The sequence below is a fragment of the Schistocerca cancellata genome, chromosome 9 (genome assembly GCF_023864275.1).
Source record: "Schistocerca cancellata isolate TAMUIC-IGC-003103 chromosome 9, iqSchCanc2.1, whole genome shotgun sequence".
Lineage (NCBI taxonomy): Eukaryota > Metazoa > Arthropoda > Insecta > Orthoptera > Acrididae > Schistocerca > Schistocerca cancellata.
The window spans coordinates 126,459,608-126,481,919 of record NC_064634.1 but is presented as its reverse complement, the minus strand read 5'-3'; the positions used below and the strand labels follow the sequence as shown (position 1 = coordinate 126,481,919).

The window sequence follows — 22,312 nt, the reverse complement described above, 5'->3', positions numbered from 1 at the left end:
TTTTGCAATGTGCGGCACGTTGGATGCTCTCTGTCCGGGTACCGTTCTGCATACACCCTGCAGGCTTCAGCTGCATTTCGTCGACACTCGTCATAGATGAGTATCATCTTCGCCTTTTCAGAGTTCGAATACACCATGGTCACAGTTCCTACAACACTACACTATCACAGACGTCTGGTAACACGGTGTACTACAGTTGGTCTGCGTGCGGAGACGAATGCAGAATAACAATAGCAGCAAGCGCTACATGCGGACACTGCGACAGCTAGACCAAACCACAACAGTGCACTACAGCCACACTCGTAAACACGGTCGTCATCGTAAACATGTCTCTGTAGATGCTGCTCGCCGACCGTGGCCCGTGTTTGTTACAACGCGCAACTGAATGTCGGAGGTTTCAAGCGTCAACTTTAGGTTACAATATCTCCGGATGTAATTAACATTTTACAATGCAACAAACGGCACTGATTACATATTTGTTTATATGTTCAGATGTGCTAACAAAACTAACGTGGTTCCATTTTAAAAAACGTAGGTTTGTGTTAAAAAACATACTTCCGTGCATTTTTGTATGGGTTGTATTAAACAATTACACTAGCCCCTCTCCTCACGTTCGGTCTGTGGAATCGGTTCGTCAGTATTTGATGTGGTTTACGAAATATATCCAGCGGTAACGTTAGGTGACTCACCCTGTATAAAACGTGTCGGGGGATGCAGAAAACAGTCGTTATTGCAGTGCGGAAATCGAGGGATTTACGCGATGTCTAGAAGGGCACGGGTGGAAGCATTTCCGAAACGGCGAAACGAACTGTTCAGACGCTGCCGTGTTTATACCATGAATTGAAAAATGGGATCATCCGGTATCGTCGCCAAGGCAACGTGGTGCTCCACGTGTCATAGATGACAGGTGAACGACGGCTGCGGTTATGTGTGTGGAGGAATAGACGTGCACCTGTAGAGCAACTGACCGCCCACGTGACACAAGGAGCTACTAATGGTGTCTCCTCAACGGCCGCTCAGTGAACGTTGCTGTGTTGTGCCTGGTTCCAGCACCCATACTGAGTACTGTTTATGCCGGCCGTGGTGGCCAAGCGGTTAAAGGCGCTACAGTCTGGAACCGCGCGGCCGCTACGGTCGCAGGTTCGAATCCTGCCTCGGGCATGGATGTGTGTGATGTCCTTAGGTTAGTTAGGTTTAAGTAGTTCTAAGTTCTAGGCGACTGTTGACCTCAGAAGTTAAGTCGCATAGTGCTCAGAGTCATTTTTGAAGTACTGTTTATCGGCACCAATTGCTAGAATTTTCACGCCAATACCGCAACGGGACATCCCTTGAGTGGCGGGAGGTGGGTTTTTCAGATGAATCACGTTTTATGCTGCATTGGAAAGATGGTCGTTGGTGTGCACAGCGTGAAACGTGGAAGGGTCCAGGCTGGAGGAATGAGTGTTAGGGCCGGTGGAATGTTTTCCTGGCGTTCCCTGGGTATTATTATGGAAGGGACAATGGATCAACGCAAGTAAGCATCTATCCTTGGGGGTCATGTTCACTCCTATATGCAGTTTGTTTTTCCTTGGCACGATGGCATCTACCAGCAGAACAATACAACGTGTCACACAACTTGCGCCAGGATGAATTTATCCTACGCCCGTGGCCACAAAACTCTCTAGATTTAAAGCCGATTGAGAACCTGTGGGACCACATCGATCGGGCTGTTCGCGCCATGGATCCTAAACCAAGAAAGCAAGGGCACTGGAGTCCACGTGGCTCCATATCCCTGTTGGTACCTTCCAGAACCTGCTGTGAAATGTAAGTACTGCAATTTTGAAGATAGTATTGACATTTCAGCAAGGAAGGGTCTTTAAAGTCTGTTAGTGATTGTCTGTAACTCTTGTACGATGCACAGTGATACTACGACATCGCCAGCAACTGATAGTCAACATTACAGGGTAAAAATTCAGCTTGCTTATGCAATGTGATGTATTGGAAGGGGAAGGAGAGCTGCCCAGACTTTTTGTGCAGTGATGGGTTTGCCTCCACCGCCACTGAGGTTTGACAGATACAGTAAATTAATACACAATGCTTTATGTATTCATTCAATGAAAGGAGCAGCAGAAGAAGCAGTAACCTTGTCTGAGAATACAGACATTGTAGCAGCATTTGATGGATCTTGTCAGAGAAGAGGTCATACTATTTTTCGACATAATCTTCATTTCTGTCGCAGTTTTGTAGACGCTGTGGCAGTTTTTTATGCCCAGGTCATACCAGCTCGCCGCCATGCTGTTCAGAATGTTATGAACCTCTTCTTTCACCCCGTTGTCGGAGCTGAATCTCTGGGACCACAATTAACGCTGACACGTACTGTGAGATTCTGAAAAAACGGGCAATTCAGAACCGGAGAAGAGGAATGTTGAGCAAGGGCGTATACATTCTCCATGACAACGCTCGCCCACACATCGCTCGGTAAACCGTTGCTGTCCTGAAACAGTTCCAGTGGAACATAATCACTCACCCACCCTATAGTCCTGACTTGGCGCCCAGTGACTATCACCTGTTCTCTAGGTTAAAAGAACATTTGGCTAGAAAGCGATTCAGCTCCAACGACGAGGTGAAAGAAGAGGTTCATAACTTTCTGAACAGCATGGTGGCGAGCTGGTATGACATGGGCATACAAAAACTGCCATAACGTCTACAAAAATGCATCGACAGAAATGGTGATTATGTCGAAAAATAGCTAAATGTTCAAGCTGTAAACCATTGTAGAAGTGAAGAAGTCTATGTACTTATAAAAAATAGGAGACCTTACTTTTGCGATTACCCTTGTACATTAGTGGAGAAAAAGCCAAACTAGTTGTTTTTAATTTTGTAAAGGAAAAGGAGAACCTCCACTGGAAACCTCCGGATGTTGATGTAGCTTGGCTTCATTTGCATGCAGAATATTTTTACTGTTTAATGAGCTTTTATTGTTTACACGAAGAACTTTTTTTCTCGTACTGCTATCAGCTGCTTTTTAGGAAATGTTCGTTACTTTCTCGTGTGGTCTTTTTTCATACTACTACCCATTATATGTATATTTCTAACTTTACAACACAGCAAGCAAGTGTTCACTTGTAACTGAAACCGGCAGCTAAAATGCACAGTCAAGAAAGTAAACAAAACATATCCGTTGCTATTTGCTTTCATTCACAGCTGTTTACTTGGTTTCAATATGGTGCACTAAATTTTGGTGCATGGAATGCAATCGTGTATCCATTATGCATATTCTCTGTTTCGTGTGTAGTTCAATTTCGTTTGAATCTACGTTCCTCGAATTCTACGCGAAAATGTTATTTAAATTCGTCTACTCCATTACGAAGTCGCTTTCCATTCAATTGCACCTAAATTCGACTACTCTATTATGAAGTCACTTTAATCTCCATTGAAATGACATTCTTCGGATTCCAAGTGAATACGTACTTTAAGGTCGACTACTCCATTTTATAATCACTCCTAAAATCCTTTATAAAAGTCTCATTTAAGCTCGATTACTCCTTAAATCAAATTCGAATTCCACGTGAATACGTAATTTTACAATCACTACTCGGATTCCTAAATTATTTATAAACGTCTCATTTAAGCTCGATTACTCCTTAAATCAAATTCGAATTTCACGTGAATACGTAATTTTACCATCACTACTCGGATTTAGCTCAAATACTCCATATGCTCATTTCTCGTTTAACGTCTCATTTAAGCTCGATTACTCCTTAAATCAAATTCGAATTTCACGTGAATACGTAATTTTACAATCACTACTCGGATTTAGCTCAAATACCATGTGCCTCTGATGGTGAGCCAAATACCTTAGGTTTTAGTATCAGGTGAAAGAGGGTTCCCAGTTTCTTCCATAATAATATCCACCAGTGCACTTTCAATCCGAACAGTGATACGCAAACCTGTGTCTCATCCTGCACACGGTTGAGGACAGAAAGATAACCGGTAACCTGCTTGCCGACTCCCCGCACGACATACCGAGAACGCTGGCGAGTCTGCTAGTCAAGGTATAGTAATGCAAGTACGGATAGAACGTTACGCGGACTCCGTTAGTTCTGTAGTCTTTGTCACACGATTTTGCAGAAATAAATCGGTAAAAAATTGATTTTAAAATTACTTATAGCTTTATATGTTAGCTTCATTGTGAAGTGACCAAAATTTCGATAATGGTAATACTTAACGTGATATTCGCATCTAAGTACGATGCTGCGCGGAATTCGAAAAAGTTTGCAATGAAAAATATGGGTAGCTATGAGTTTGCGTCCGGTGCACGTGACACCATATATTGGTGGAAATGAAATTTAGCTAAGATACTGAATTTTCCTATACACTTGGGAGGAGGTCTTTATCTGTCTTCAGTCTCGAGAAAATGGAGTTTATGTAACGCGTTGACTTCCGACCGCGCACGCAAGGGAATGAAACGTTTATAACGTGCCTTATACTCCTTAGACCCTTAGAGATATCGATACGAGATTTTGGCAAGCTATAGCATGCAAAGAGGACATTATTTTTCTATATGGTTAACATGAGGAACTTTCTTATCTACGGCCATACAGCGGAAGCTATGGTTTTTACTTTTTCAATTCAATGCTGTAATTTTTTAAAGAGTCTTAGACAACTATTGAAAAGGGAATTTGCTTGTGTGAAACCAAACGTGAAATTTCTTAGCTTGTTTTACGTATAATCGACACAATGATGCTTTCCATAAGCTATTGGCTACCGTGGTCACCTACTGCATTTTAATAAGACACTCTGTTTCATCATTTTGTTGCAGTACGGATAGCAAGTTAAGTTTGCGCAATTTATACTGTATTTTAACAAGAATAAACTACTGTTTCTAGAGATTTGTGATGCAGAAGGAGTCATTTACTACATTTCAGTACCACCCGTTCGTTACTGAAAACACACTGGGTTACAATGTTACTCTGAAATTGCAACAAAAGGAATGATTTTGGCCTGACTTGTTAACCTTCTCTCTTTCCGAAATGCGTGATCAGTGACAATGTTTTGCTAAAAAGTTTAACAACTCAATCGCTAATTCTGTTACAATTTCAGGGGAGTCCTGTAACGTAGTGTTTCTTTAATAATGAACAGCTGGGACTGAAACTTACCGAAGGACTTTTTCTTTCTACACCTCATTTAGATTTGACATATGAAAACATACAATCAGTAGTGTACCATATTTCCGTTCCTATTCTCGCCGTCTCCGGCCATCCTGATTTAGGTTTTCCGTGATTTCCCTAAATCGCTTCAGGCAAATGCCGGGATGGTTCCTTTGAAAGGGCACGGCCGATTTCCTTCCCCATCCTTCCCTCACCCGAGCATGCGCTCCGTCTCTAATGACCTCGTTGTCGACGGGACGTTAAACACTAATATCCTCCTCCTCCTCCTCCTATTCTCGCACGGAGTGTGATACATTACCCGTGTTAAATTGGACCGTTTATCAATTGCGGAAAAGGTCGATATCGTGTTGATGTATGGCTATTGTGATCAAAATGGCCAACGGGCGTGTGCTATGTATGCTGCTCGGTATCCTGGACGACATCATCCAAGTGTCCGGACCGTTCGCCGGATAGTTACGTTATTTAAGGAAACAGGAAGTGTTCAGCCACTTGTGAAACGTCAACCACCATCTGCAACAACTGATGATGCCCAAGTAGGTTTTTTATCTGCCGTCGCGGCTAATCTTCACATCAGTAGCAGACAAATTGCGCGAGAAACGGGAATCTCAAAAACGTCGGTGTTGAGAATGCTACATCAACATCGATTGCACCCGTACCATATTTCCATGCACCAGGAATTGCATGGCGACGACTTTGAACGTCGTGTACAATTCTGCCACTGGGCACAAGAGAAATTACGGGACGATGACAGATTTTTTGCACGCATTCTATTTAGCGACGAAGCGTCATTCACCAACAGCGGTAGCGTAAACCGGCATAATATGCACTATTGGGCAAAGAAAAATCCACTATGGCTGCGACAAGTGGAACATCAGCGACCTTGGCGGGTTAATGTATGGTGCGGCATTATGGGAGGAAGAATAATTGGCTCCCATTTTATCGATGGCAATCTAAATGGTGCAATGTATGCTGATTTCCTACATAATTTTATACCGATGTTACTACAAGATGTTTTAGTGCATGACAGAATGGCGATGTACTTCCAACATGATGGATGTCCGGCATATAGCTCGCGTGCGGTTGAAGCGGTATTGAATAGCATATTTCATGACAAGTGGATTGCTCGTCGAAGCACCATACCATGACCCGCGCGTTCACCGGATCTGACATCGCCGGATTTCTTTCTGTGGGGAAAGTTGAAGGATATTTGCCATCGTGATCCACCGACAACGCCTGACAACATGCGTCAGCGAATTGTCAATGCATGTGCGAACATTACGGAAGGCGGACTATTCGCTGTTGAGAGGAATGTCGTTACACGTATTGCCGAATGCATTGAGGTTGACGTACGTCATTTAGAACATTTATTGCATTAATGTGGTATTTGCAGGTAATCACGCTGTAACAGCATGCGTTCTCAGAAATGATAAGTTCACAAAGGTACTTGTATCACATTGGAACAACCGAAATAAAATGTTCAAATGTACCTACGTTCTGTATTTTAATTAAAAAAAACTTACCTGTTACCAACTGTTCGTCTAAAATTGTGAGCCATATGTTTGTGACTATTACAGCGCCATCTATCACAAAGCGAAAAAGGTGGTCCAGTTAAATCATTCATATTTCTTTACGTACTACACGAATATGTAATAAAAAAATGAGGTTCCTATCTAAAAAAACGCAGTTTATATCCGTTTGACCTATAGTAGCGCGCCGTGCGGGATTAGCCGAGCGGTCTAGGGCGCTGCAGTCATGGACTGTGCGGCTGGTCCCGGCGGAGGTTCGAGTCCTCCCTCGGGCATGGGTGTGTGTGTTTCTCCTTAGGATAATTTAGGTTAAGTAGTGTGTAAGGTTAGGGACTGATGACCTTAGCACTTAAGTCCAATAAGATTTCACACACATTTGAACATTTTTTTTTATGGCAGCGCCATTTAGCGGGTCAGGCATAGCGCCATCTGGTTTCCCCCTTCAAGCTAGACAAGTTTCGTTCTTTGTAATTTTTTCGTTTGACGCTTATTTCGTGAGATATTTGGTCCCATCACGATCAATGGACCACGCTATATATATAATCTTTAAATTTATGTAATCTATCTTGAACAACACATTAAAATATAATTATGAGAGGAAAGTTTACCATTTCACTCTGAATAGAGAGAGGAACAGAAATATTCTACACTATTTGCTGCGAATTATTTTCACATGTCTCAGATGAAAAATTGGAAGAAAATTTTTTTGTTAGCTTCCATTACAGTAGTTCACTATTAAAAATACGATGGATTACAGGATTCTGCCAAAATTGCAACAGAATTGGCGTTTTATTTTTTTGTATAACTTGTTAAGTATTTCTTATTTGAAGAAATATCATGAGTTATGAGGAATGGCTACATTTCTCTTGTTGACAGGTTTAATTTTGCTTTGGGGTAAAATGCAGTATAAACTACACAAACTTACCTTGCAATACGTATTGCGGCAGAATCGTGAAACAGAGTTTCTTATTAAAATGCAATAGGTGGCTAGGGTAGACAATAGCTTACGGAACATCTCATTGTGTCAGTTTGCTGTAAAATAAGATAAAAAATTTCACTTTTAATTCCATACCAGCAAAGCCTCTATTCAAGAGTTGCCTAAGATTCTTAAAAAGTACAGTATTGGATGGTAAGAAGCGTATCTTCTGCTATATCGCCATAGATAAGAAAGTTACCTATGTTAACCATATAGCAAAACACTGTCCTCTTATCAAGCTATCGCTTGCCAAAATCTCGTATCGATACCTCGAACGGCATAGGAGATATGATGTACTGTATGTTATGAATATTTCATTCCCGTGCGTGTGCGGTCCGAAGTGAATGCGTCACATAAATTCAGTTTTCTCGAAACTGGAGACAGATAGAGACCTCCTCCCAAGTGTAAAGAAAATTTTAATATCTTAGCTAAATTTCATTGGCAGTGACATGTGGTGTAATGTGCACCAAACGCAAAATCATAGCGAGCCAATTTTTCACTGCAAACTTCTTCGAATTCCGCGCAGCATCGTACTTAGATGCGAATATCACGTCAAGTATGGCCATTATCGAAATTTTGGGCACTTCACCATGAAGCTGCCATATACAACTATAAGTAATGTGATAATCAATTTTTTCAACCTATTAGCTTCTGTAAAATCGTTCGACAAATATTGCAGGGCGTGCGCCTCGATTCTATCAGAGCAGCGCGCCAGCAGACGGAGCGCAGAAAGCGGGCATAGAATGTCTCGTTCATTCCGTCTCGCCAGCAGGCGCCACCCGAGTGCCATTGTATGCTGCCTCACTGGATAGCAAGGGGATATTTCCCCGCGCTTTCTTTGCCATTGTATGCTGCCTCACTGGAAAGCAAGGGGATATTTCCCCGCGCTTTCTTTCTATGCGCATCCTAACTCCGTCCCTCGGCTAGACAGTGTTCCGCGACTGTAGATTTCTCTGGTTGTAGTAACTGCGAGTGGCAACGACGTCTCAGCACATCTTTTGTCAACAGTACAAATCATCTGAACAATATAGGTTTTTCAACAATGGCAAGGGATTCTGTAAACGCAGAACTTTCTTAGTCCTGCATAATCTTTAACAGAGGCAAAGGGAGTTCTAATCTCGGCTGGCGAATGAAACATCCTTCTAAGACTATATACACTCCTGGAAATGGAAAAAAGAACACATTGACACCGATGTGTCAGACCCACTATACTTGCTCCGGACACTGCGAGAGGGGTGTACAAGCAATGATCACACGCACGGCACAGCGGACACACCAGGAACCGCGGTGTTGGCCGTCGAATGGCGCTAGCTGCGCAGCATTTGTGCACCGCCGCCGTCAGTGTCAGCCAGTTTGCCGTGGCATACGGAGCTCCATCGCAGTCTTTAACACTGGTAGCATGCCGCGACAGCGTGGACGTGAACCGTATGTGCAGTTGACGGACTTTGAGCGAGGGCGTATAGTGGGCATGCGGGAGGCCGGGTGGACGTACCGCCGAATTGCTCAACACGTGGGGCGTGAGGTCTCCACAGTACATCGATGTTGTCGCCAGTGGTCGGCGGAAGATGCACGTGCCCGTCGACCTGGGACCGGACCGCAGCGACGCACGGATGCACGCCAAGACCGTAGGATCCTACGCAGTGCCGTAGGGGACCGCACCGCCACTTCCCAGCAAATTAGGGACACTGTTGCTCCTGGGGTATCGGCGAGGACCATTCGCAACCGTCTCCATGAAGCTGGGCTACGGTCCCGCACACCGTTAGGCCGTCTTCCGCTCACGCCCCAACATCGTGCAGCCCACCTCCACTGGTGTCGCGACAGGCGTGAATGGAGGGACGAATGGAGACGTGTCGTCTTCAGCGATGAGAGTCGCTTCTGCCTTGGTGCCAATGATGGTCGTATGCGTGTTTGGCGCCGTGCAGGTGAGCGCCACAATCAGGACTGCATACGACCGAGGCACACAGGGCCAACACCCGGCATCATGGTGTGGGGAGCGATCTCCTACACTGGCCGTACACCACTGGTGATCGTCGAGGGGACACTGAATAGTGCACGGTACATCCAAACCGTCATCGAACCCATCGTTCTACCATTCCTAGACCGGCAAGGGAACTTGCTGTTCCAACAGGACAATGCACGTCCGCATGTATCCCGTGCCACCCAACGTGCTCTAGAAGGTGTAAGTCAACTACCCTGGCCAGCAAGGTCTCCGGATCTGTCCCCCATTGAGCATGTTTGGGACTGGATGAAGCGTCGTCTCACGCGGTCTGCACGTCCAGCACGAACGCTGGTCCAACTGAGGCGCCAGGTGGAAATGGCATGGCAAGCCGTTCCACAGGACTACATCCAGCATCTCTACGATCGTCTCCATGGGAGAATAGCAGCCTGCATTGCTGCGAAAGGTGGATATACACTGTACTAGTGCCGACATTGTGCATGCTCTGTTGCCTGTGTCTATGTGCCTGTGATTCTGTCAGTGTGATCATGTGATGTATCTGACCCCAGGAATGTGTCAATAAAGTTTCCCCTTCCTGGGACAATGAATTCACGGTGTTCTTATTTCAATTTCCAGGAGTGTATTATAAAAATCCTTCTTACTGTCGGAAATACACCAGCATATAGTAGGAAAGCAACCGTCTGTCTATGTCTGCAAATGGTTCAAGTGAAAAGTAAATAAATAAATAAATAAAAGAAATAAAAGTTTTCCTGGAGAGGGATCTCACCTGTTTGTCCTGCACTCCGCCCTCGCTCCACAGTTTGAGATGGTACTTGCCCACGAAGATTAGCAGACTGTCAGCCTCCACAGGCCGGTCTGTGGGACGCGTCGTCACGCAGTGGGCCGCTGTGGACGAAACAGACACACACACAGATCATCGCAACGAGGTCACAAGGTTTCTTTTATTGTTATAGTACAACTGAAATAACTCGCTAGTTTTGATAGCTCTGCGCAGAGTTTGTACAAGGGGCGCCCAGCACACCACACCTACTTTGGGCGCCTGTAGGGTTGCTAGGTGCAAAAATACGAAGGTTGGAACTTAAATAGTGGCAACTATTTATTCACAACCGATACAAAAGAGTTACTCGTTTGCACCTGTTACTGTCCTTCAAAGTAGTCACCAGCGTTGTGTAGAACCCGTTGCCAGCGATGTGGAAGGCGTAGTATATACCGGTAGCAGAGCCTGTTCTGTTGATGGTTCGAACGGAGCAGTCTACTGCCTGACGAATCTCTGGAACAGTTCTGAAGCGAATGCCACGAAGTGGTTCCTTCATCTTCGGAATCAAATCAAAGTCACAAGTCCGGGGAGTATGGTGGATGGTACAGTACTTCCCAGTCCCATCGACCGAACAGAGCAGCCACACCTTGCGCTGTATGCGCCCGCGCATTGTCCTGCAAAATGATGGATGGGTTGCGCAGAAGGTGTCGCCACTTCTTTCGCTAAGCTGGTCGCAGGTGACGCTCTAAAAACGAACAGTAGTACTGTGCATTGATGGTCTGCCGTGGAGGAACATAATGCTTTAGTATAACACCATCACAGTCGTACACGAGAATCACCATAACTTCAGACCGCTCCAGTCCCACCATCAACAGAACAGGCTCTGCTAACGATATACTACGCCTTCCACGTCGCTGGCAATGGGTTCTGCACAACGCTGGTGACTGCTTTGAAGGACAGTAACAGGTGCAAACATCTCTTTTGTATCGGTTGTGAATAAATAGTTGCCACTACTTAAGTTCCAACTCTCGTAGAAAAGTCAGATTTGGCGCGATGTTTAGCCTGAGAATTTTCCCTAAAAGCAGGACTACCTATTGTAATAGAAGTAGACTCAGTTAGGTATTTTCAGTTGTTCAGAGGAAAAGTTGTAAATTGGATACTCTCTTGTTTTTGACGTAAAGGTACTTTTCCTTTGGAGAAATTCTATTTACTTCACTTTCACTAACAATTATAACCATTTTATTATATGGTAAGAGACAAAAATATGATTAAAATCACTTATTTGTATTCGAAAACAAAGATTCACAAAAATTTCGTAAAATAGCGCAAATATGGCCCCTCACCAAAAAAGTCACAAAATCTTTTAAAATCATTTTTTTCATGTTAGGCACTACAGCTGTAAAGGACAGTTTGGAGTATTGCAGAACGGCTTTTTTTTTTATAAGTACTCAATTTATTATACGTTGCACGGTTGGATAATTTTGGCCTTACGAGCCATTTTGAGGTGAAGTCTGCAGATACACAGATCGAAGATACAACAAGTATAATTTTCGCTTACTGACATACAAAAATAATATCGTATTAATAAACGGCGATATAGCAGTTTATTAACAGGATAATTGTACGACACAACGACACATGTAAGTAAAGTTAGGCTACCCGTTGTAAGATATTATTTTTATATGTCAGTAAGTGAAACTTATTGTATCTTTGATCTGTTTCTTTGCTTGTAAGGCCGAAATTGGCCAGTTGTGCAAGGTATAAATAAGTGAACACTTGTGAAATATTGGCCAGATGTGAGTTGGACTCGCTCTGAGGATTCCGTACAAAATTATGCGTGTAGACAGTTCATGTATGCAGGGAATGAAACTATACGATTTCTGCCTATTACGGACAGTTACACTGGCAAGATATCAGTCCTGGGAATCCCAGGAATTTCGATAATGTTTTAATTATAAGCTTGAAATAGGATACTAAATGAAAAAAATTTTTCACGTGATATAGTTACAAATTAAAAATTTTTGGATTTCTTTCCTTTACTTGCATTGAAAAACCTCGCTTCTTGCGAAATTTCATGATTCTAGGTCAACGGGTTTTAACGAATGAGTTTGCGAGTATTAAAATACGTGACGTAAATGGCAGTATCTTTTGACTGCATTGGCTACGAAGATTCAAATTTTTTACACCGCCAAGTGACGGTACATCGTAGTACGGGCATAAATTTCAAGTTGATACGTTCACCGTTCCCGAGAAAAAAGGTTTTTGATAATCAGACAGACAGACAGACAGACAGAGAACAAAATGATTGGACAATGGTACCGCTTTTACGGACTGAGGAAACTAAACCCTAAGAACAGCCCAGGTGGAATACTTGAAAACGCTTGAACAAAGTTAGAGAAAATATTACAAAATAGTAGTCTAAGAAGAACAGCTTGTTTACTTAAGCATTTCAAATGAAAATTGAGTCAAATATTATTTACAGAAATCGCCAACATTAATGGCACCTTCAGCCAGGCGCAATCTAACCGTGTCCACATTTGGCTCATGAGACAAGTTTCTTCAAAGAACTTTTCTTCATCAACGAAGCTGCAGGTTGCATCGCTAAGTCTGGTGTATCCCAATCGTCGATTTTCAAGTTATCGCTGTCCACAAAGAGAGGTCGGAGGAATCTATTGAAGAATCAGATAGTTTCGTGGGTGGAACTTTCTTTTTATGAAGGCCTTTGCTCTTCCCACCGCCGCCCATTAGCCAGTTTCCAACCTCAGGAAAGCTCAACGGCCACTTCTTGAAAGCGCTTTTGTCAAGCGACTTGGTCAACTGATCCTTGCGTGGCGTCCAATGATGAGGTTGGTGCTTGCTGCTTTGCGTCCCTGTGTGGTGGTTCTCTTCTTAATGGCGTGGACAGGAAGTATGTCTAACACAGAGATGCATATGAAGTCCCCAGGCAGTACTGCGGTGTTTAAATGAGGGACCCCACCTAAGCAAGGTTCCGAGAGTTCCGGAACTTGTACAGAAAATTGGAATACAGATCAACATGAACATCATTTCCACCCTTGTTATTGCTCATGAGAACCGCGCATTGCATCTTGTACCAACATACACCGAGACCTTCAGAGGTGGTGATCCAGACTGCTGACACACCGGTACCTCTAATGCCCAGTAGCTCATCCTCTTGCGTTGATGCATGCCTGTATTCGTCGTGGCATACTATCCACAAGTTCATCAAGGCACTGCTGGTCCAGATTGTCCCACTCCTCAACGGCGATTCGGCGTAGATCCCTTAGAGGAGTTGGTGGTTCATGTCGTCCATAAACAGCCATTTTCAATTCATCCCAGCCATGTTCGATACGGTTCATGTCTGGAGAACATGCTGACTACTCTAGCCGAGCGATGTCGTTATCCTGAAGGAAGCGATTCACAAGGTGTGTACGATGAATTGTCGCCCATGAAGACGAATGCTTTGCCAGTATGCTGCGGAGATATGGTTCCACTATCGGTCGGAGGATGGCATTCACGTTTCGTAAAGCCGTTACGGCGCCTTCCATGACCACCAGCGGCGTAAGTCGGCCCCACATAATGCCACCACAAAACAGCAGGGAACCTCCACCTTGCTGCACTCGCTGGACAGTGTGTCTAAGGCGTTCAGCCTGACCGCGTTGCCTCCAAACACGTCTCCGGCGATTGTCTGGTTGAAGGCATATGCGACACTCATCGGTGAAGAGAACGTGATGCCAATCCTGAGTGGTCCATTCGGCATGTTGTTGGGCCCATCTGTACTGCGTTGCATGTTGTCGTGGTTGCAAAGCTGGACCTCGCCATGGACGTCGGGAGTGAAGTCGCGTATCATGCAGCCTATTGCGCACAATTTGAGTTGTAACACGACGTCCTGTTGCTACACGAAAAGCATTATCCAACATGGTGGCCTTGCTGTCAGGGCTCCTCCGAGTCATAATGCGTAGGTAGCGGTCATTCACTGCGGTTGTAACCCTTGGGTGGCCTGAGGGAGGCATGTAATCGACAGTTCCTGTCTCTCTGTATCTCCTCCATGGCCGAATAACATCGCTTTGGTTCACTCCGAGACGCCTGGACACTTCTCTCGTTGAGAGCCCTTCCTGGCACAAAGTAACAATGCGGGCGCGGTATTGACCGTCTAGGCACGGCTGAACTACAGACAACACGAGCCGTGCACGTCCTTCCTGGTGGAATGACTGGAACTGATCGGCTGTCGGACCCTTCTGTCTAATGGGCGCTGCTCATGTATCGTTGTTTACATCTTTGACCGGGTTTAGTGACATCTCTGAACAGTCAAAGGGACTGTGTCTGTGATACAATATCCACAGTCAACGTCTATCTTCAGGAGTCCTGGGAACTGGGGTGATGCAAAACTTTTTTTGATGTGTGTATGAAGACGTGTTTCTAAAAGTGTCTTAGGACTGTGCTTTCTGGATATCGCTGTGACTTTATTTGAAACTGACAATAAGGACATCAAACTGATATGATTTCACATGTGCCAAGGAGTTGTATCTAGAACAAACACAATTCGCAGTAGCCGACGTTGCATCCACGCTACTTGAAAGAAGACTTGCAGCTGCTAACGGGTTCCATTCATCACCAAGTGCTATCGTTTATAGTCCTGGCCATCAGCCTGCAGCACCTCCCACACCGCTTCGAGGAGCGCTGGCACCCACGGGTACCCGTTTTTACAACTTCTCCTCTGTTAATAATCAATCAGTTTTTTGTGAGATCAAACTTAAACTAGAAAAACCTCGGGAAACAGTCTTTTAATTTGGCAATTATGATAGCAACTAAGTGTCCTCTTCCTAAGATAATCTGACGTCAATATAAACTACAACTTCTTCATTAAACAAAATAAACAATTCCATAATGAAATTTTCACTCTGCAGCGGAATGTGCGCTGATATGAAACTTCCTGGCAGATTAAAACTGTGTGCCGGACCGAGACTTGAACTCGGGACCTTTGCCTCTGCAGGCAAGTGATCTACCATTTTTTTATTCTTATATTTTTTTTTTGAGAAAGCTGTTCAATTTATTGGTCATAAAATTCTGCAGTAGTACATACACTTCTGGCCATTAAAATTGCTACACCAAGAAGAAATGCAGATGATAAACGGGTATTCATTGGAGAAATATATTATACTAGAACTGGCTTGTGATTACATTTTCAAACAATTTGGGTGCGTACATTATGAGAAATCAGTACCCAGAACAACCACCTCTGGCCGTAATAACGGCCTTGATACGTGTGGGCATTGAGTCAAACAGAGCTTGGATGGCTTGAACAGGTACAGCCGCCCACGCAGCTTCAAAACGATACCACAGTTCATCAACAGTAGTGACTGGCGTATTGTGACGAGACAGTTGCTCGGCCACCATTGACCAGACGTTTTCAATTGGTGAGAGATCTGGAGAATGTGCTGACCAGGGCAGCAGTAGAACATTTTCTGCATCCAGAAAGGTCCATACAGGACCTGCAACATGCGGTCGTGCATTATCCTGCAGAAATGTAGTGTTTCGCAGGGATCGAATGAAGGGTAGAGCCACGGGTCGTAACACATCTGAAATGTAACGTCCAATGTTCAAAGTGCCGTCAATGCGAACAAGAGGTGACCGAGACGCGTAACCATGGCACCCCATACCATCACGCCGGGTGATACGCCAGTATGGCGAAGACGAATATACGCTTCCAATGTGCGTTCACCGCGATGTCGCCATACACGTATGCGACCGTCATGATGCTGTAAACAGAACCTGGATTCATCCGAAAAAATGACGTTTTGCCATTCGTGAACCAGGTTCGTCGTCGAGTACACCATCACAGGCGCTCCTGTCTGTGATGCAGCGTGAAGCGTAACCGCAGCCATGGTCTCCGAGCTGATAGGCCATGCTGCTGCAAACGTCGTCGAACTGTTCGTGCAGATGGTTGTTGTCTTGCAAACGTCCCCATCTGTTGACTCAGGGACCGAAACTTGGCTGCACGATCGGTTACAGCCATGCGGATAAGATGCCTGTATCTCGACTGCAAGTGATATGAGGCCGTTGGCATCCAGCATCCCTTCTGAACCCACCGATTCCATATTCTGCTAACGGTCATTGGATCTCGACCAACGCGAGCAGCAATGTCGCGATACGATAAACCGCAATCGCGATAGGCTTCAATCCGACCTTTATCAAAGTCGGAAACTTTCTCCTTACACGAGGCATCACAACAACGGTTCACCAGGCAACGCCGGTCTACTGCTGTTTGCGTATGAGAAATCGGTTGGAAACTTTCCCCATGTCAGCACGTTGTAGGTGTCGCCAATGGCGCCAACCTTGTGTGAATGCTCTGAAAAGCTAATAATTTGCATGTCACAGCATCTTCTTCTTGTCGGTTAAATTTCGCGTCATCTTCTTGGTGTAGCAATTTTAATGACCAGTAGTGTAGTTTTCAACTGATATTTAAAAGTAATAAAACAAACTTGAATTAATTACATGTTCCTTGACATTTTAGAAGAAACCGAAATGTAGACCAGAAAGTTTTGTTCGTCATTTGATCGTACGTGTTTTTGAACGATCAGATTGTCTCTCGTTTCTCCATGTTCTGAATCGCATAATCGAAAATTGGAGTTCACCTGACGGTTCTTCTGAGAAAGTTTGCGTATGTATCATAGTAATTGTTGATGCGTAGTAGCTTGTGACGCTGGTCGGAGATGTACAACCAAAACTCTCTTTCGCTCCTTTCTTTACTGGACAATAGGTAAAATACTACGTGTCCCTTCAACCAGTGAGCTACCCAAGCACGATACACAACTCGCCCTCACACCCTTACTTCCGCCAGTACCTCGTCGCCTACCTTCCAAACTTCACAGGAGCTTTCCTGCGAAACCTGCGCAACTAGCACTCCTGGAAGAAAGGATATTGCGGAGACATAGCTTTGCCACAGCCTGGAGGATGTTTCCAGAATGAAATTTTCATTCTGCAGCGGAGTGTGCGCTGGTATGAAACTTCCTGGCAGATTAATACTGTGTGCCGGAATAAGACTCGAACTCGTGACCTTTGCCTTTCGCGGGCAAGTGCTCTACCATTTTTTTTAAAGGAAGGTAGGAGAAACAGAAAGCTTTATTATTCACAAGACCATAGTACGTCCTATCGTGCAGCATGAAATAACAACAAAGTCAAACTGGGGCCACCTCCGGCACCCTTTTAAAAAAAGTATTTATAGATATTAAAACAAAATTCTAAGAAACATTCCATTGCTAACTGTGCGAGTGTTAGCTCTTCCTAGTTTGCATACTCGCGTAGTTTTCCTTAGCTGATCACTTTATTTGGTCGGTTTCACAGCGACAGCACAGCCGCTCATCTGTGCGCACCCAGCACACCCCAAGTATGTGGCGGGTCCGCAAGAACCGTGCGCAGGTAATTGCCATACCAGTCCTTGTACTTTCGTAGCCGCAACAGTTTTGTGTGTCCATCTTGCAAGTATCGCCATCAATCCAGTACGTTCAATAGGTTCAGACGTAATTTCAGGTAACACGTCCGCTTCCCCGTTCACACGCTTCGCGTCTGGAATCTTTTCCAGGACGTTCTTCAGCTCCCACTGACCCTCCCCGTCGCTGTCATGGAATCAGCTCAAATGATCCGTGAAGGACTGTGCTATTCCCCTTTGTGTTGAAAATCGACGGCCATCGCCGGGATCGATCTTATGAATTAACGTCCTTCGTCTCCTTTTTCTTTCCTTTATCACATAATGCATTGAGGGAAACTCGTTGGGCAGGCAATCTTTCGAACTCGCGGGTATCATCTCATCCGCCATCCTTAGCGTCGCAAGTTGTACCACCTTTGCCTTGACTCGGTGGACGGCCGTCTGATGTTCTGGTGCAGGTGGTTGAGCGAACAGTTCCCGGAGGGCCATGAAGTAAAAGTCAGTAGTTGTGCGCTGCCACTGAGAAACCTCCTTCCCATAACCTATTAACGTCCTCCGTAAAGCTGGCTTCGTGCACTCGATCCCCTACTGTAGTACAGAACCCGTAAGAATTTCGTCGACGGAGGCAGCCATGCGACGCCTCCTCCATCATGCGTCGGCATTCTGCATCACGCAGGTGGGAGACGTTCATCTTCCAGTTACCGCTCCGTCTCCATACCTGCTGTCTATAAAGTTTAATCGTGCAAATATATTCCTCATGGTCTGTAAACGCGGTCAGCCAGATTTCTGCGTCCACCGTCGACGTCGCTAACGGCCTTGAAACGTAGGTCCGACCCAAACGGCTCGCGGAATGGCTCGTAAAAAAAGGCATATCCTGGCTGGTTGCCATACTTCAGGTCCCATGTACAAACTAATTCCATACCGTTGACCGGCTCCCGAAGTTCTTGGCTGGGAGTATAGTTAGGATGTTGGCCCTTTCTGTCGAGCACACAATTAAAATCTCCACCGAGTATGCAAGCATCGTATCGTCCCCGGAACAACGGTGTAACCTCATGGGCGTAAAAATCGGCACTGTCCCTTCTCTTATCCGAGGCTGACGTTGCGTATATATTGATCAAACGTTTTTCACCTATGGTCACAGCCGTACCACGGGCAGAAGGCAAATACTCTACTTCGTCTGCACGTATTCCTTCCTTCAATAGTATCGCAGTGCCAACGTCTCTCCCGTTGCACGGGGAATAGTAAATATCGTAACCGGAAAAGTCCGAGGGGGGAAGCACCCAAACTTCCTGTAATAGCGCTATGTCTAACTCTGCAGTCTTTATCATGTCACTGAGCATCTTGGTTTTGACCGGCGTCCCAATGCTATTGATGTTAAGAGACCCTATCCGATAAGCTTGTTGCATGGCTGTCAGATAAGGCACCTTACGGTCGCTAATTCATCCGTACAAAAGCTGCTTTCTTTCTAAAGTCCCCCGCCGTCCCCTCATATTGTCTGCCGTTACTCCGTGCACTCTTTCGGTCTTACACCGGGAGAGTGTGTGGGACCAGTTCATCCAGTATCATCTGTGCCCCTAGGGGGTTGGTCCCCTGACCAGTCCCCTAGCGTTCCATCGTTGTCATGCGTTATAGGCACCGGAGCCTCCTCAGTAGCTTGTTGCCGTCGATCGAACTCCTCCGCTGTTTCTGCAGCATCGTTATCGGAGGGTCGTGTCGCCGTCCTGCTGGCCGCCCTTGCATCCACGCAAGGCAGTTCTGTATCCATAGTCGTCTGCTCTGTACCTGAAAACGTCTCACAATTGCTTGCTGGATCAGATTGGTCGTCCTCAACCGTGAGGCGGCGCGTCTTCCAGCGTTTTGGTGATCGCTGTTTCCGTTGCCGAGCTTCGGAATCAGAGGTCAGCATGGCCTCTGGTTGGTCGTGGGGGACGTCGGAATCGTGCGCCGTCGAATTATCGACGTCTGTAAGTGGCTTACCTGAAGGGGCCGCGAGCGTCACCGAAGAGAGGGCGTTCTGTGACTGCTGCAGGCGATCCAGCGCAACGTCGTCCTTCCGTTGGTCGCCACGTTCTGCCTCTGTCTGTACGTTCCGGTACGTTTCTGTCTCGCGGCCTACGTCATCGCGTAATGTTACAACGTCGGTCATGGGGAGCACAGTCGGATGCGGTGTGAGGGATGGCTCATCCCTTGGCAGCTGCAACAACCTTCGTTGAATACACTCAGAAAGTATGTGTCCCTCCTTCTCACACCCAGAGGACGTCCTTGGTTTTCCGTCGTAGATGACAATCGCCCTACAACCAGGAATGTACAAGTATGATGCAACATGTTTTCGGAGTTCTATCCGTATTTGTCTGAGGTATCTGGGGACAGGATAGGTTTTGAAACTCGCCCATTTTTCAGCCATATGGGATAGGACCGTTCCGTAAGGACGTAAGGCGTCTGTCACCAATTCTTCTGGCACTTCGAATGGAAGCTCAAAGACGAGGATTCTTCGTAGTCCCATGCCGGCGTGTTCAACTGTAACCGCTCCAACATTCCCGTCCGAATGACAGAAACGAAGTCCTTGTCGGTGTCGGAGCAGTAGTTCGTAACATTCCGCTTGATTGATGGGCTTGACATAGACCACGCTGCTGACTATAGATAAGTGTATTCCAACTAGAACGTCAAGTTCGATTTTTTATTTCGTCCCGTAAATAACGTTCTATCTCGTAAGCCTTCGATCGAGCATATTCGTTAACAAAACTAAATTTTAGTGTCGATTTGCAAAACGACAAAGGTCATGATTCGTTCTATGTATCTCATCGCACAGCGCTACACACTTAACGTAAACACTTCTACCGCACACGCGCGGCAGGGACGTAAACACCGTCCCAACCGCTGCGCCGCTGAAGGCTGACTGAGCTATCCAAGCACGATTCACGACCCGTCCCCACAGCTTTACTTCTGCCAGTACCTCGTCTCCTACCTTCCAAACTTCACAGAAGCTCTCCTGCGAAACTTGCAGAACTAGCACTCCTGGAAGAAAGGATGCTGCGCAGACATGGCTTTGCCACAGCCTGGGGGATGTTTCCAGAATGAAATTTTCACTCCGCAACGGAGTGTGCGCTGATATGAAACTTCCTGGCAGACTAAAACTGTGTGCCGGACCGAGACTCGAACTTGGGACCTTCGCACAGAGTTTTAATCTGCCAGGAAATTTCAAAAGAAACAATTATCTGTTCTTCTGGGACAGAAAACGAAAATATATTCATTAACTTCAGTTATTTCAGTTAGACCTGTAAAGAAATATTAATCTGTAGTTAAGTGTAAATATTTCTCATTTGAATTCACTTTAATCAAGAAAGTTATAGTTCTTATAAATTATGTCGTAGAACTCTTGACAGTACAATTTTAAGTTACACAACAGTAACATCATTTTTGCGACTGTGTTGGTTTGGAATGTATTGCATCCCTTTGTCCACTGGACATCATTTAGACGTCGGTCTTATAGCCTGGAATGACACAGCAATATTCCGGCAATATCAATTCCTCCGAATAAAATTCTTCATTATTGTGTGATCTGAAACAAGCTGACCACGTTTTATGTATTACTGATCAAAGAAATTACTGTCGTCTAATTTCACGTTTTTTCTATGCAAAACACCTATAGTTTCTGCTGCTTGCTCCCGGGTTTGAACATCAGCTGGTTTATCCACAGAAAACGCTTTTCTCGCGAAGGCACAACGCAGACTAACTTCGTTCGCACATGGGCAGGAGCGCCACTCGAGCGAGTTGGGGGCGAGGCAGGATGGCATAGGCTGATCGGCACCTTCTGTTTTGCCTCGCTCGCTGTCCACATAGCGCGGGTGTGACATTGTATGTTAGGCTCATTCAGCCTACGAAGAGAAATTTAGGACACAGTAGCAAGAATAAGACTGGCAACTCTGTCGGCATATCCTTATGGTATATCTTCTTATTCCTCATGCTTATGTCATTAGCCTGCAATGGGACTTAGTTGTACATTCTCTACTTTGTTGCTAAGAAGCTTAACAGAAGCTGCATAGCTCGAACTTGTATGTATTTGGCCACACACAACTGCACAGAGCTGGTCATGTCTGGGTTATACCGCGTCTCTAGCCACACTGTCTTTTACCATTCGTTAGTGAAGAACTGTTAAGTACCCTCTAGGGTAACCGAGAGCGCTAACGCGCTGCTTCCTGGACTCGGATTGGCGCGCCGGCCGCGGATCGAATCCGCCCAGCGGATTAACGACGAGGGCCGCTGTGCTGGCCAGCCTGGATGTGGTTTTTAGGCGGTTTTCCACATCCCAGTAGGTGAATACCGTGCTGGTCCCCATGTTCCGCATCAGTTACACGGTTCGCAGACATCTGAACTCTTTTGCTCTAATCCATAAATTACACTCGCTGCAGACAGTTGGGGTACACTAATTCCGCCCCGGGGGGTACGGGGTGGCGGCAGGAAGGGCATCCGGCCACCCCTTAAACATTAACATGCCAAATCCGATTAACGATGGCTGACCCTGC

At 45.5% G+C, this 22,312-nt stretch overlaps 1 protein-coding gene across 2 annotated transcripts in view; it reads right to left on the bottom strand.

The window, feature by feature from the left end:
• The window catches only part of LOC126100850 (serine proteinase stubble-like), a 363,522-nt gene that overhangs the window by 33,606 nt on the left and 307,604 nt on the right, over positions 1-22,312 (bottom strand). For both annotated transcript variants that reach the window (XM_049911517.1, XM_049911518.1), the window contains exon 9: positions 10,376-10,494. In XM_049911517.1, the coding sequence (XP_049767474.1) occupies positions 10,376-10,494 (119 nt within the window). The remainder of the gene's footprint in view (positions 1-10,375; positions 10,495-22,312) is intronic.